Source organism: Drosophila santomea, chromosome X (genome assembly GCF_016746245.2).
Source record: "Drosophila santomea strain STO CAGO 1482 chromosome X, Prin_Dsan_1.1, whole genome shotgun sequence".
Lineage (NCBI taxonomy): Eukaryota > Metazoa > Arthropoda > Insecta > Diptera > Drosophilidae > Drosophila > Drosophila santomea.
The window spans coordinates 16039155-16054125 of record NC_053021.2 but is presented as its reverse complement, the minus strand read 5'-3'; the positions used below and the strand labels follow the sequence as shown (position 1 = coordinate 16054125).

Below are 14971 nucleotides of genomic sequence, written 5' to 3'. Positions count from 1 at the left end.
CTGATAATATAAGATTATGCCCTCCACACAATGTATTACCATCAATGATTAGCAACTTTTTGATATCTCTATAGTGCAACTATAAGAATAAGCCATATTGGTTGGTTTATTTGTATTTATTTATTTTTAAGTATGCTTATGCCTTTGACCATTATCCTTCGTTATCACATATATAGGGTATTCCAAGTGCTACTTATTCCGCTTTGCATAGGCTTTGCATAAGCACAGTAAACACAAATTTAATTGAATTGTCAACGCTTAGAAGGCAAATTGTGAGGCAATACATCGACCGCAATCGGTTTGAGCCAACAACAAAAAAAAAACAAGGCTTATTTCTAGCTTAGGATAGATTATGGGGCCTCCTCATCCGGACAACCAGGATCCCGATTTTGCAGTTGTGGAACTTGGCGCCTCAGTGGTGGTCGTGGATTCGGAGCACTTGCCGCAATGCTCCAATTGGGCCGATCGCACAATGGAGGCATGCATGCCGAAAGGTGAGTCGCCGCTGACCTCCAGGAAGAAGTTGCCCTTGATGTTTTGCGGCACCTGATAGCCCATGGGCACCTGGTCGCCCGGACAGCGGAAGTCGCGCATTCTCGATATCGAATTGCAGCGAACGGCCATGAAGTTGCGCTCATTTCCTGGATAAATGGTTTCCGCAAAATATTCCCAGGATCGGGCATGGGCACAGGTCACCGAGAAGCAGCCCGTTGGAAGCGGACCCATGCCGCCTGGATAGAAGTCCACATCGCCAACCGGATCCCGCTTGCCCAGCACACCCGAATTACTGTGGATCACATCGATGAAGTGGGCATCGCCGCGCATCAGACCCGAGAGGATTTCACCCTCGTTGAAGCACGGCTTGGCCGGATCCAAACCAGTGATCCTTGGTATCGTCTGATTGGTCATCTGCTGCAGGTGCCGTCCCGCCGAACCCACTATGTGGGCGCCCAGGCTGTGGCCAATGAGGTGGATATTCTCCACCGGCACCAGATCGAGGAGCTTCACCAGTCCCAAGGCGATGTTCTCGCCAATCTCCTCCGTGTTGAAGGCCGACCAGGTGTAGAGGGTATCCACGAATCGAGCAGCATCCACCGCCTGTAATTACGCATTTTGAACCAATTATTCTAGATATACTAGTACATACATATATGCATAAGCTGTGCATTATTAAGTAATGAGAAGTAATGAGAAGTAATGAGAAGTATAATGAGAAGTATAATGAGAAGTTCAAAGCCCGTGGCTTATATAATAGCATTAATTTGAATGAACAATGTGAGGTAAAGTGTATTACATTGAACCTCTTCAAACAAGAATCTAATCTGATCTAAACCTTATCACTTGGCAAACTCAATAATAATAAATATTTATATTACAAACTTATTACCTAGTTACCTTGTGTATTTAAAGGTTTAAATGGTTTAATTAAATTACTCAATTTTGTACTTACCACAAAGTTGACATCCCCACGGCAATTGTAGGCCTTGGAGAAGACGTCGATGGTATCCGATCCATTCACGGTGGTGGTCCATCCGGTGGCCAGGATGACGACCTTCTTCTTGGGATCAAACAGCGGACTAGACCACATGGCCTCGGGACTTGTAAGTGGAAAGTTTTTCTTCATGCAACCCGTTTGCAGCTGGAAGTTCATTTGATTGATATCCGGCGAGTACTTTGACCTGATTCTGTTTGAATGCAGCGCCTGGGAGCCTGAAAACATTCAATTAGCTCTTTATAATGAGTTGCTTTAATTTTTAAATATATTATACATTACTATATAAAACTGCTAAGTTAATTGGTAATTTATATAAATTTACAAGACTCAAAAACTCACATATAATATTCAGCGAGTTGGAGACAAACTCGAATGGATATCCCGCGATGAGCTGTTTGCTGCCATCTAGGAGTGCTTGAGGTGTGGGCAAAATACTGGGATTCACTATGCTGCTGCCCACATTTCCAATGGAATCCAGCACATCCGGAATCGTCCACTCAATGGCATTGATGGTGGGAACCTGAAGCTGGAGAAGGAGGAGGAGCGCGAGGAGCGGAAGCATCTTTGGCGGAACTCGTCCCATCCTGGACACAAACTCGACGAGAACTGAGTGCCGGAAGCCAAATGACAATTGTTTTTATAGCCTCCAGAGGGAGGGGCTCGTGCGACAAACACATTGCCTTATATATATGTATATATATATATACATATGTATATATTTGATTCCAGTCAACTGTGACCATATCGATGTGTGTTCAGATCAGATAAGGTGCACTTGTCACTTAATTAGTTGCCATTTCCATTACGATTCGTCGCCTTCGCCACATCTCGGCGAGAAATTGAGAAATCTGGCTCAGAGCAAGCTGCAGTCGCATGTCCCAAGCTCATCTGCATTTATATTAATTCTAATCGAAAACTAAAGCAAATCGGAAGGCATTAGCACTCAAAAAGATAACGCCGTGTTATGCAGTCGACCGGGCAACTAGTCGACCGTACAAACACCCTATTACAGCGATTATCAGTTTTCAATGGTTTTCATTCACCAAACCACACACAGATTGTTCTTTAATCTCAGCAAACAAAACAAAAATTGGAATTCCCCAAATCCTTATTCGCCACGTGCTGTCTTTCACTGATAATGGCATAAACAATCTTTCAGTTTACCAAAATCCTCAGTCGACTGGCAATGGCCCGTGCCATCGGTAGTGTATCAGAAAATACACTGCAAGAGTATATTGAATTACAACCAAAAGGATAGAGTGTTATTATTTAATTGATGTGAACATTTCTTTAAAAGTTAATTTCTATAAATTTGTAGTTGTAGAAAATATTAAAAATGATTTAATTATGTTATTATCTGGATTTGCTCTTTCTCTTTTCGGCAATCAAATCAGTGTTCTTAATTTATATTACGAGCTAAATACATTTATTTTTTATTTAATTAAGTTTTTCTTAAACCCAACGTGTTTGTATAAAATGATTCCACAATTTATTTTTTAATCTGCAGAAATATCTCTAATAATTTGGTAACATAAACCGATAACTCACTTTTGTTTTCATACATGTTTTTTTTTTTGAAGCTACTTAAGAAGTACTTAATGTTGCAGTGTAAGGTCAATTCTCACGTATTTAACATCAAATAGTGCCTCCGGTTACGACAACAGGGCCATATTAATGGCCATATTAATGCGGGCCCATTGCTCACCACTTATTTCCCATTCCGTATTCCCCGATCTCGGCTCCCAATCTCCAAGCCATTGTCATTCCGTCAACGTGCCCTGGACAATTTTAGTGGGCCCCAAGCGCAAAGAGACGTCACAAAAGAATTAAGTTGGCGTTGACATCAGCTTTCGGCGATTTCTCACACAAATCACGGAATTCTCAATTCTCCATTCTCCGGAAGATGGAAGGCGGAAGGTGGGGGGCTCAACTGGGGTTTGTCCTTGAAATTATCAGGGCAAATCCCTTCGGCATCTATTTGTGAATGTGCATCTGCCTAACAAATGACAGAGAAGACTTACAGTCGATCTCTATAATATAAATATATGTATAAATATAAAAACTGCTTAGGTGATATAGGTGAGGTGATAGGTGATGTAAAAAGGTGCGGATTATGTAACATATCTTGAAAAATATAACACAAAACTTGGCTGCACATTACAGTTTTTATTGCGTTTCTTTTTTAAATTAAAATCTTTTAAAAATTGTTAAAATTTTTTAAATATAAATGCATATACATATATATATTCATGCACAAGCTCCACATTCCGTTGAGGAGTTGGTGTAGCTCTGAAGATTGGCATTTGGGCCATAGGGCTGCACTGGATTGGCGGCCACGTAGAACAGTCCCAGATCCGTGGGCTTGGCGGCATAGCCCATCACGGTGTCCGTGTCCTTGCAATCGTTTCCGAGCAGCAGTTCCGAATAGCGTTTACATCGCTTGGCCAGAAAGTCATTCTCATTGGACGGATACAACGTTTCCGTCCAGTAATCCACAGCCCTCTGGTGCGAACAGCTCATCGGATCGAGCTCCTCACAGCCCGGCTTGAAGGGTATCCGTCCCTGGACAAAGAAGTCCGCATCTCCGGCCCGCTTCGATGTGCCCAGCATGCCGGGATTCGTGTGGATGATGTCCACAAATCGGGCATCGCCACTTCGCAGACCCTCCAGATCGTTGCCGTCGTAAAAACATGGATTGGCCGGATCCAGTCCGGTGATTCTGTGCAGGATTTGTCCGCCCGACATTTGCCGATAGTTTCTGCCCGTTGAGCCGGCTATCTGGGCGCCCAGGCTGTGACCCACCAAATGGAACCGTTTGGTCACATAGCTCGTATCCAGCCGGAGGAGCGCCGTGGCCAGATAGGCTCCAATAGCCTCGGTGTTCAGGGCGGACCATGTATACAGGGTGTCTATGAAGTTGGCGGCATCTAGAACCTGAAAGAAGGTGCATTTGTAATGACTAGAAAGTGGAATACCCATGGTATATATTATGTACGTTAACTGAGTGATTGCATTTTACAGAGAAATATCTCTCTCTTTAATATTATCTGTATCTTTCCCACCTGTAGATAAAGAGGGTATATACGGACTCACCAAAACATTGGTATCATTGCGACAACGATAGGCTTTGGTCACGGGGCCACTATTGGAATTATTAATGCTCGATTTCCAGCCGGTGATGAACAAGACAGTGGGTCGATCCTTGTAAAATCCTTTAGTATTCCACAACCGTTCCGCCTGCGTCAGTGGAATACTGGTGTTCTCGCAATCATCAGTCGAACGGAGCAGAAAACTCATGCGCGACATATCCGGTATTACTTTGGATCTCAACACTCCGAGATCCACGATGGTGCTGCATATGTAGTTCAAGGTGGAGAAGGCCAAGTCCAGGGGCACACCAAGACCGAACTGACTCAACTCATTCTGCAGGTAATTGAGCAGCTGCTCCTGATACGTACCCGCCTCGGCTTTCTTTTTAATAGCAATTAGGCTTTCAGTTGTCTTGTTCATTAAAATATCCCTGGAGCTCTTTAAGATATCACGTGGTTCATGTTCACGTGACATTACAGCTTTGAATGCATCTACAATCTTTGGCATTTTCCAAATTTGAGGTTCGAAATGTTTCAAGTTAACAGACTTCAGAATCTCTGGACTTGGAGAAGAGGTTATCGTTGGAGAATCAGCCTCAATGGACTCAGAAATCCCAACAAGCACCACCACCAGCACCACTAGAATCAAAGAAGAAGACATGGTAATCCGAAAGATACTGTAAAATCACCTACACATGGCTGCCCTTTTATACGAAGGCCAAGTGATATGTATATATATATAACTCCATATATATAGGTATATATCTTTCTTTTCAGTCATTGCAAACAAAATTTATCACCCTCAGAGAAATGAAAATGTTTTATTCCAAGACACGAAATCACGATATAGGCCACTTTCCACGTGTCCGAGCCTCACGAACTACTTAGTCTTGCAAAATCCAGGTAGCAATCGCAAAATTTCCTCCCAAAAATTTTGCGTTAGGAAATGTTGCATCGGCTGCCAAAAAGCGAGCCACCTAATAACCACCTTGCTACGCTCCCAATTACTCACCGCCCCCGCAATCGACGAAAGGCAAAAAATACAAAATGAAAACTAGAGGTAGTCGAGTGACTCGACTGTTAAATACCCATTGCTCAGAAGAAGTTCGAAAAAGAACGACAACCGGATAAGCAAATGAACTGGCACACAGAAAGACAGACGGACACGGTTATATCTAGTGATGCTGCTCAAGAATATATATATCCATAGTCGGAAAGGCTATTGTCTGCTTGTGACATAGCTCTCAACGAACATAATATACCCCTTTTACTCAAAGACTTGCGGGTATAGAAATTAAAAACAAAACAAGCGGCGCTTTTACATTGGCAATTTGTGTGCCCCACTGGTGGTGTTACTGCCGATGTTCGTTGATGTTGCCGGCACGCAACCCGCCAGCAACTGGCAACTATTAACCAGTAACCATCAACCAGCTACCAGTAAACAGCAAACAGCAAACAGCTAACAGCAACATGGAATAAACAGGGGCAATCAGAAGCGCCAAGAGCCCAAATGCGAGTGCTTCCAGTTGGCCATTTGGATGGTGGACTCACAGATTAATACGACTACTGGCCAATTATTCACACTGGCCAACTTCGAAGAAATGACGAGCTGCACCCAAAGAAAAATCACTATTAATGTCATTCCTTATATAGTAATATGTATTGTAGAAGTAACCATTTAAATAACAAATATTCTACTAATTTTTATTCATTTATTATTAGTCTAGTATATAATAGGGTTATAAAATAAATATTGATTATTTAACAAGCATTCAAACTAATAAAATATACAGCCCATACTTTAAGATTCTTACTAGTAAAGTTTTGTTGAATTAATTATTTATTTTCTTCACTTCATTTACTGATTTATTTATTATAATTTATTTAATGAGAGTACCCGCTCCTCGTTACAAACCAATCTTCTAAGTTTTTGGAAATTTATTCGCACACATCGCGCTGAATGGAAGGCAAGCACAATCGACAAATGTTTATACATATGTACATCGGTAGCGGTTTTGTTTCGCTTTTCCACCTTTTGCAATCTGCCAGGCACTCGTGCTCCATATATGGAGTATATAGTACTCATATCTGTTTGGGAATGGGAATTGGAATATGGGTGAGTGTGTCGTCTTGTGTCAGACGCATGGAGCTGCGAATTTTGTGGAAAATACTGGACTTCTCGCTCTGCTGGCTTCTTGGGCTTTTAATTGCAGTCGAGAGACTCGTGAAATCGAAATCAATTCAGATTGCTCTATATCCATTAGGCTATAATTTGGAGTCAGTTGGAGATATAGATTTATGTAAGACTCGCTTAATAAAATATATATAAACTATATACTTGTCAAGCAGATGCTGTTCTTTAGTCCTTTTTGTAATTTTTTGTAATGTTTTAAATATACGTTTTCTTTGCAACTTCGCCTATTTGAGAATGCAAAATAAAAAGTTTCCCAATGAGTTAATTGCACTTTTTGGCCACTTTGCACAATGGACACATCTCACTGCATTGTTTGGGCCGATAAATGTACACCTTCAACATACGTTCATACATATAAGTGAATGACTCTTTATATTTGCCATTCTACTTCCACTATTTGCTGTTGATAAACCCAATTAGTTGGCCTGTGCCAAAAATCTGGCGGGGCTTCCGCCTCAAGTGCAAATAGGCGGAGGGTTAAGGCCCATTGGGGTGCCACAGATGACGCAATGGACCAAATGCCGAGAACGGGAGCCTAATGGCCAAACAGCCGAAAAGCCGAAAAGCCGAAAAGCCAAAATATAATTGAGAAGACGAAAATTATTACGTATACGCACCATTGCAACAGGCTTTTCAATGGCCCCGCCACTTAGACGTCGACGTAATGCGGAGTAAGTGCAGCAAATTATCAGCTCCAGCCGAACGAGCGGCCAGCAGGCAGATGTCCGTTGCAACATTTGTTTTTTTTTTTTTTTTCTGTGTTTTTCGCTTTTCGCCAAACAAAACAAAAGACTGTGTGTAAAAGTCGACGGAAAATGTAGGAAAATGCAGGAAAATGCGGCATGTATTTGCGGTCGAATGTGAGTGCTTCGAGCATATAAAATCCAATGCAGTTGGTAGCAGTAAATTAGTTGACTCGAAACATTTCGCCGCGTCGGTTAAATCACTTCCATCACTTGTATATCCAACCAACCATGTTCACCTATCGCCTGAAACTGATGATCCTGCTGGGTCAACTGCTGCTCGGCATCCACAGTTATCCTTTGGGCGATGACGTGTCCTCCAATGCAGTGGTCCATTCGGCGGGACTCCTGGGTCACTACGCCGGCGGACTGACTGGCGGCGAAGCCCTGTCCAAGCTGGACTTCAGCTCATCCTCGCATGAATTTGGCGCCTCCGGGGAGGCGGATCACTTGGGCTCGCTGGGCGATCATCTGGGCGAGGAGAGCTTCCCGGCGGATTACGGCAGCAGCGATGCCGGCGAGGAGTACGCCGAGGCCAGCGAGGTGCACGCCCACTACGAGGACCACAAGGCTGTGCCCGGCATCGATCATGGCAAGGGGGCCTTCAGCTACAGCACCCTGTACGAGTTCAAGGATCGGGATGAGCACGAACTGCAGCACATCCAGCACCAGGCACTCGAACAGCAGGTGGAGCACCAGGCGGAGCACGACCTGTCCGAGCACCACCTGGCGGAGCACCACCATCTGGAGGATCTCTACTAAGACTGTGATAGTCGCACACAAGACCTAGCAATATGCTCAAAGAATATCTTATTCTAAAACTCTTTTTTTTTAACGATTATTAAAATAAATCTAAGTTTAAATGAAATGAAATGAAAATTATTTTTAAAAAAATCGAATAGAATAAAAATATCCTTGATATTAATTATTAAATAATCCGCATATTCAACCAATTAAAATTGGAAGTCAAAGCTAATTTTACAAATGTTGCATACATACAAATTGGTCCAAACTTTTGTAAACCTCAAAAACCCATATATTTTATAGCAATTTTATTGAATAACAAATTGAAAACAAAAAAAAACCTAAGCAATAAAATTATTAAAAACGCAGAAAAGTAGTTATTTATGATAGTTTGTAAACTGTTTTGCGATGAGCCCATTTAGCGACCGTGGGAGCGGACAACTGGATGCTGTGGCAATTTGAGTTGCGAAAAATCCACATTATCATTGACCACGATGCGGGGTTCATGGATGGAAGGTATCGATGGACTCGATGGAATCGTTGGAATCACCGAATGTGGCAGGTGCGAAGTCGTCAAGGTGTCCACATAGAAATGCGGCCAGGGATTTCCCACTGACGAGGAGTACGAGCTGGGCACCAGCAGCAGATGCGGCTGTTCCGTATCCGGAGCCAGTTGAAGAACACCCGAGGTTATGTGTATGGGTGGTCCATAGCCTGCGGAGATAATCGAAAACCGCAAATAAGTGAGTTACTTCGAATAGCATTACTCATACGCACCGTGGCTCGACGGCTGCTCCTTCTCCACCGCATGACCACGTACTAAAGCCGCAACAACCACTGGCAAAATAAACAATTTTACATTAAGCACTTGCATTTTGTTTGGCCAATTTTGTCAAGGGGCTCGCAGCTTTTATATGCGCCGGCGAACGGATGTTCTTGGTCTTGGATGAACGCCCATCGGTGACGATTTTGGATGACTGCACCGCAAATCGCATGACACTTGGTCGATAAAGATCGTGGAATCTATTGCAATTGGTCGTATTCCAATCAATTTTCCAATTAGTCAACGATTTCATACATTATCATTCATTTTGATGTAAGCCTAAAAGATTCTATAAAATTTGTGAGCACCAAGGAAAATGTTTATATAATTTGTTGTTTGCTTATAATCAAATGCAAATTAAAACCCTATAAACCAGAATCTCCCGGTGCCTCAAACTTGGCCTTGTTCTTAGGGCGATCTCTTCTAATCCGGCATTGGAATATGAATCGCAACTGATTCGCTGGGAGTTAGCAACTGGGTGTTAATTTAGCCTAGAATCAATAACACAATGGACCCTAAAAAACCCCGAAAAATAGATATACCCGTACATATGTACATACATATATACTAACAGACAGATGAATTTTGTCTGAAATATTGGCGATTATATAAGAATATAAAGGTATCGAGTATATTGATTTATTTGTATGTACACATCGATCGAACAAAAAAATACAGTTATTCGTTTTAGAACTAGAAAAAAAATAGTTGAGTACGGTTAGGTTAGGATAGATTTTTGGGTCCTTGAGTGTCCTTGAGCTTAACTCAATGGCTACATGGCCTAGCAGCCCACCAGCTTCTCAAAGATGCCGCCACGCTTCCAGCCGCCATTGAAGCCACCAGAGAATCCACCATTGGAACCGCCATTGTAGCCACCGTTGAAGCCACCGTCGTAGCCACCGTTGTAGCCACTGTTGTAGCCACCAGCAGAAGCGGAAGCGGAGGAGGAGGCACTGGAGTAGCTGGAATCCACGGCAGGTGGTCCGTACACCTGGGCAGGCGCACGATCCTCATCGACGATCAGCTTGATGGTCTTCACGACCTGTTGGCTCTGTGGCTGCGGGGCGTAGGATACGGGAGCGGGGGCGTAGCTGATGGCAGCTGGAGCAGGAGCTGGAGCTGAGTAACGCACCACTGGAGCTGGAGCAGGAGCGGAGTAAGTCACAGCGGGAGCGGGAGCTGGAGCGGAGTAGGTCACTGCGGGAGCGGGAGCGGAGTAGGTAACAGCGGGAGCAGCCTGTACACGCACCACTGGAGCGGGAGCAGGAGCAGGGGCGGAGTAGGTCACAGCTGGGGCAGCCTGAACGCGCACCACGGGAGCTGGAGCAGAGTAAGTCACCGCCGGGGCAGGAGCTGGAGCGGAGTAGGTAACAGCGGGAGCTGGAGCAGAGTAGGTAACAGCGGGAGCTGGTGCAGAGTAGGTAACAGCGGGAGCCGGAGCGGAGTAGGTAACAGCGGGAGCTGGAGCAGAGTAGGTCACAGCTGGGGCAGGAGCTGGAGCGGAGTAGCTCACAGCTGGAGCGGGAGCGGAGTAGGAGCTGGCGCTGGCACTGGAAGAGGCACTGGACGAGTATCCTCCATAGTTGCCACCATAGCCGGCCGAACGTCCGTAGGAGTAAGAGGGCTGCTCCACCACCTTGATGACCTTGATGACCTGCTCGCCGCCACCGTAACCGCCGCCATAACCACCGCCATAGTTGCCTCCATAGCTGCTGCTGCTGCTGCTGGCGGAAGAGGACGAGGAGGAGGAGCCATCGTATCCGGAACTGTACACCGGGCGGCTGGGCTGGCTGTAGTATCCCTGATTGTAGCCGCCGGAGTATCCACCGCTGCCATAGCCGCCTCCATAGCCACCGCTGCCGGTGGAGCTGCCGCCACCCAGACCGCCGCCAATGGCCTTCAGCAGGGCCAACTTGGCGCCCAACAGGGCATCGGAGGGAACTGGTGCCGAAAGGGCCAAAAGGGCCAGCGAAACGCAAACGTACAGCTTCATGGTGGTACTGGTGATGTTAGTGGTGCTAGTGGTGCTACTTGATGCTGCCGGCAACCTGAACGAAACTCAACTGATGGCCCAAATCGAGGCGAGGCACTAATTTATAGCCGGCCAACAGCCGTGTGCGTTTGTGTAGTTCTAAACTATGCTCCCTCATCCAGTCAACGAGATGAGAGATGCCCCCAGCACAGATGTTTGCTTAATTCATAAATGGTTACTTATGGGCCAAAAGAGGCGAGACAAGCGAATACAACCCAAGACAAGTCAGTCGGCCAGTCGACGAAATCTATTCCAAATCTGGGCGGGGCCCTGAGCCACACCGGCTGTCCGGCTGTCTGACTGTCTGTCTGTCTGTCCATATGTCACCTCAACTACTTAACCATCAAGTGAGATATTTTCTCGCATCTACCGGCACGGCACAAAATAGTTAAATAAATCTACGGCTCAAGAGCGTTACGGATTCGCAAGAAGCTCGGGTAATTCCCCAATTAGCACTGGGCGAAATATTTTTAATTGTTTATGTGATATGATATTAAACGCTGCAAAAGCTTTATGATCTAACCCAGATCATAAATAGATATAGAACAATATAGTGATGAATATATAGTGATATTGAATCAAAATGTTTTTGTTGGCAGTGAGTAGTGCAATGTATTATTTATCTGTGACATGCATTCTAAAGAATGTCTACAAATGATGGGGAAATTCTACCAGGCAATTAAATGCGGGTTGCATATTAATTATCTGTCTTATTCTATGTCCCAATTAGAATCAATTTCATATAAAATCTTCATATAGACTCGTCATATAGACTCCTCATATGCTAGTAAATAAAAATCCATATTCTTCTAATAACAAATTGTTCATTTGATTTGTTAACATATGCAATATATATATTAAATAAGATTATTTAATCTATGTAATTTGACACACCCCACAATTTCTCGCAGTGCACACTGGCACATGTGCGTGGCCAAATGTATTGGCATTGTCACTCATTCAGCCCCCGAAATCGTATGCATGACTCCACGTAGCCAAGGGGCTCAGCGGGTTGGAGCCTCGCCAATATCCAAATATCCAAATATCCAAATGGCCAAAAATCCAAAAATCCAAGTAACCCAAGCACGCCCAGAAATCTTTGCTCATCTCGGATTTCGATCCGAAAACCTGTCCACGTCCACGTTTTTTTGACGCACTCCCTCCCATCTTAGATCAAATATTACATATATGTAAATGTCGCTTTTTGGAACCCTTTGTATTATTTCTATTGATCTAGACGGTTATGCAAATTGGGTCACCAAAAAAAGAAAAAAAAATAAAGAAGAACCCTCCAAATATGTATGTTTGTTCCATCTGGCGAAATTTTCTGTTCCCATAATTCGACAACTGGTTTTATTTTTCGTAGCACGAGAGTATCGTAAAATACATTTTATGGAAAGATGCGTGGAATTTTAGGCATAAGCAACTAGTTGTTAGGTTTATACTTCTTGTATTTTTTACAAAAGTTTTAGGTAATTTTATTGCGTTTTTATGTAAGATAACATTTTAAGGCTGTTTCTAAACCTAATTGAATGCAGTGAATGAATTATTTATACATAGGTACAGTAAAATTTGTTCTTAACATTAACTAAATTGAGTATTAAACCTTGTTCAAAATATTTTAGTGTTCAAACACTTGCTGTATTTTCTACTTGGCTTTTTTTTATTTAATTTATTTTTGTTATCTTTAATTGTCTGAGCATTGCAAATATTAAATCATAGCCAATTTACACATTCCCATTTACAAATTGTGTACATTTTTTCTCCCGGCTTTTGTGGTTTTGGTGCTTTGGTGGTTTGGTGGTTCGGTGGTGCTCAAGTGGTTGAAGTGGCTGCGAAATATATGGCTAGAGCTGGAGATGGAAATGAAGATGGAGCTGGTCCAGCTCAACCAATTTGCACCCATGGGGCGTACAGCATTCTCGGCCGAACATTGTGTGTGTGTTTTTTTTTGGGCTTGGCTCTTGTGACTTTGACTTTGGTTTTGCTTTTGGTTTTTGGCACTTGATTAACATTAACAGTTTTCTTGGGCTCACGATCTGCAGTTCGATGAGCTGGGAAGAGTTTTGGGGGGGTGAAAAGGGTTAAAGCCGGCTAACTGAGTGCGTAAATAGCACTCAACTCTCGTTTTCATTCAGAGTTCCAAAACGAAGGTCACTAGGGATTGGTGGGCCTATATTTTTTTTTTTTTTGGGTGGTGGCTGTTTAAATGGCTGCGAAATATTATTTTGTAATTGTCAAGCAGTCAGTCAATTGCAAAAGCAAAAAGTCATACAGCATATCTATGAATAAAATTATATATAAAATATAGAACTTCCAGGGTTTAGTTTAGTCTCCTTTTATTTAGCACACTTTTGGGCAGATCATTCATTGATCGTCTTTTATTTGTAAAATTGTATTGCTTTTTTATGAGTAAAAAACTAGCTATAACATTTATAAATATTTTTAACACAGAATCCTTTATTAAAGTGTCCATTTAAAATTACTTTAAGTAGTATAATTACAACATTTACTCTTGGTGAGCTTAAAAGCAAACTCTTTTCTCTTCGTCTATACATTTTATTAGAAATCGTTAACTTTTAATTACAAATCGTTTTTTAAATTATCAAAAAAAAATACCGCTTGAAATTGCGGCTTCGTTGTCCTCTAGCAGAGTCCTCCAGCCAAACCCAGTGGTGGTGGTGGTGCAGCGAATCCCAGTCCAAAGCCACCGCCAGCGCCATAACCGGCTCCAAATCCGTAGGAGGCGGGCAGGGCGGCACCGCCGCCGAAGGAGCCTCCATAGCCACCCAATCCTCCGCCGAGACCACCTCCAAATCCGCTCACATAGCCAGCTCCACCGGCCAGGACAGGAGTGGCAACCGGCGTGGACACCGAAGTGACCACCGGTGTGACCACGGCAGAGGTGGAAATGGCTGGAGCAGCGCCCACAAAGCCGCTGGAGTAGCCACCGCCATAGCTGCCAGTGTAACCGCCGCCATATCCGCCACCATAGCCTCCACCATAGCCTCCACCATAGCCTCCACCATACCCTCCTCCGATTCCACCTCCTGGCACCACCGACACCTTGATCACCTTCACCACGTTCTCGGGAGCGTATCCATAGCCAGCGCCATAACCAGATCCGTAGCCAGATCCATATCCGTAGCCAGAACCATAGCCGCCGCCATATCCATATCCAGAACCGTAGCCAGACGCAGTGGCTCCGCCCAGCAGAAGATTAAGCTTGCCAAAGGTGGCCTCACCCGGCTTGGCCAGGGAAACCAACACAACTATGACTGCCGCCAATCCCAGATAGAACTTCATGGTGATGTAATGGGTGTATCTTCGATTTGACGACGATGGTACGACGGTGTTCCTGCTAATCCACAAAATCCACTCTTGACTTTGCCGCGTCGACTGATGAACTCTGGTGACCATACCATCGACTTTATACCCAGCCAAGTCGAATTGCTCGACAATAGTGCGCGATTGTTCTGTACCACAGCTCACAATGTGTGAAATTACTCAATGGGTTTTGGTGGTTTTGGAGGGTCCCCTGTCCCGACGACAGGTGAACTAGTGTCACAAATATTTGTGTCAAAGTCAGATTTTTCACTCTTTGCGGTCTTGTGGTTAAGCAGAAGGTTTGCGTTTATCTAGAATCCAAGAATATATAACGCAATTTTTGGGCAAACATTGCAGCTTCAAGGGAATTAGCACTTTCGTTTTCTTCCCGTTCGTTTTCTTCTTCTGGCGGAAAAACAGTCGGATTTGGTCATTAGTTGTGGGAACAAGTCAATTACCGCCAAAACCGGAAACGAAATGTAAAAGAATGCAAAAATGTAAACCATAGCTTAGCTAATTTCCAC

The 14971-nt window shown here is 43.9% G+C and overlaps 6 protein-coding genes across 6 annotated transcripts; 1 reads left to right on the top strand and 5 right to left on the bottom strand.

The window, feature by feature from the left end:
• Window positions 1-101: 101 nt before the first annotated feature.
• LOC120456646 (vitellogenin-3) lies at window positions 102-2112 on the bottom strand. Its single transcript, XM_039643572.2, has 3 exons — window positions 1835-2112; window positions 1451-1710; window positions 102-1098 (listed from the first exon to the last, which is right to left on the bottom strand). The coding sequence occupies exons 1-3, from the start codon at window positions 2076-2078 to the stop codon at window positions 364-366; spliced, it is 1239 nt and encodes a 412-aa protein (XP_039499506.1). The 5' UTR covers window positions 2079-2112; the 3' UTR covers window positions 102-363.
• A 1529-nt stretch (window positions 2113-3641) lies between these two features.
• On the bottom strand, window positions 3642-5272 carry LOC120457035 (phospholipase A1). The gene is made up of 2 exons (XM_039644202.2): window positions 4589-5272; window positions 3642-4429 (listed from the first exon to the last, which is right to left on the bottom strand). Exons 1-2 carry the CDS (start codon window positions 5243-5245, stop codon window positions 3743-3745), a joined length of 1344 nt encoding a protein of 447 aa, XP_039500136.1. The 5' UTR covers window positions 5246-5272; the 3' UTR covers window positions 3642-3742.
• Window positions 5273-7752: 2480 nt separating this feature from the next.
• Window positions 7753-8283, top strand: LOC120456838. Its single transcript, XM_039643890.1, has one exon. The coding sequence runs from the start codon at window positions 7753-7755 to the stop codon at window positions 8281-8283; it is 531 nt and encodes a 176-aa protein (XP_039499824.1).
• A 400-nt stretch (window positions 8284-8683) lies between these two features.
• Window positions 8684-9260, bottom strand: LOC120456970. Its single transcript, XM_039644117.1, is given in 3 exon segments — window positions 8684-8979; window positions 9043-9157; window positions 9159-9260. Coding segments are annotated over 3 exon segments (513 nt in total).
• A 460-nt stretch (window positions 9261-9720) lies between these two features.
• LOC120457030 (translation initiation factor IF-2) lies at window positions 9721-11141 on the bottom strand. The gene has a single exon (XM_039644192.1). It carries the CDS (start codon window positions 11079-11081, stop codon window positions 9870-9872), a length of 1212 nt encoding a protein of 403 aa, XP_039500126.1. The 5' UTR covers window positions 11082-11141; the 3' UTR covers window positions 9721-9869.
• A 2625-nt stretch (window positions 11142-13766) lies between these two features.
• Window positions 13767-14518, bottom strand: LOC120457053 (glycine-rich cell wall structural protein). The gene has a single exon (XM_039644227.1). The coding sequence runs from the start codon at window positions 14424-14426 to the stop codon at window positions 13767-13769; it is 660 nt and encodes a 219-aa protein (XP_039500161.1). The 5' UTR covers window positions 14427-14518.
• Between the last annotated feature and the right edge of the window lie 453 nt (window positions 14519-14971).

Excerpts from the sequence above, each read along its gene's own strand:
- LOC120457053 (XM_039644227.1), bottom strand. The coding sequence starts at position 14,426 with ATGAAGTTCTATCTGGGATTGGCGGCAGTCATAGTTGTGTTGGTTTCC.
- LOC120457030 (XM_039644192.1), bottom strand. The coding sequence starts at position 11,081 with ATGAAGCTGTACGTTTGCGTTTCGCTGGCCCTTTTGGCCCTTTCGGCA.
- LOC120456838 (XM_039643890.1), top strand. The coding sequence starts at position 7,753 with ATGTTCACCTATCGCCTGAAACTGATGATCCTGCTGGGTCAACTGCTG.
- LOC120457035 (XM_039644202.2), bottom strand. The coding sequence starts at position 5,245 with ATGTCTTCTTCTTTGATTCTAGTGGTGCTGGTGGTGGTGCTTGTTGGG. Across the intron at positions 4,430-4,588 it reads GCAATGATACCAATGTTTTG|GTTCTAGATGCCGCCAACTT; the intron begins GTGAGTCCGTAT and ends ACCTTCTTTCAG.
- LOC120456646 (XM_039643572.2), bottom strand. The coding sequence starts at position 2,078 with ATGGGACGAGTTCCGCCAAAGATGCTTCCGCTCCTCGCGCTCCTCCTC. Across the intron at positions 1,711-1,834 it reads CAACTCGCTGAATATTATAT|GCTCCCAGGCGCTGCATTCA; the intron begins GTGAGTTTTTGA and ends GAATGTTTTCAG. Across the intron at positions 1,099-1,450 it reads GTGGGGATGTCAACTTTGTG|GCGGTGGATGCTGCTCGATT; the intron begins GTAAGTACAAAA and ends GCGTAATTACAG.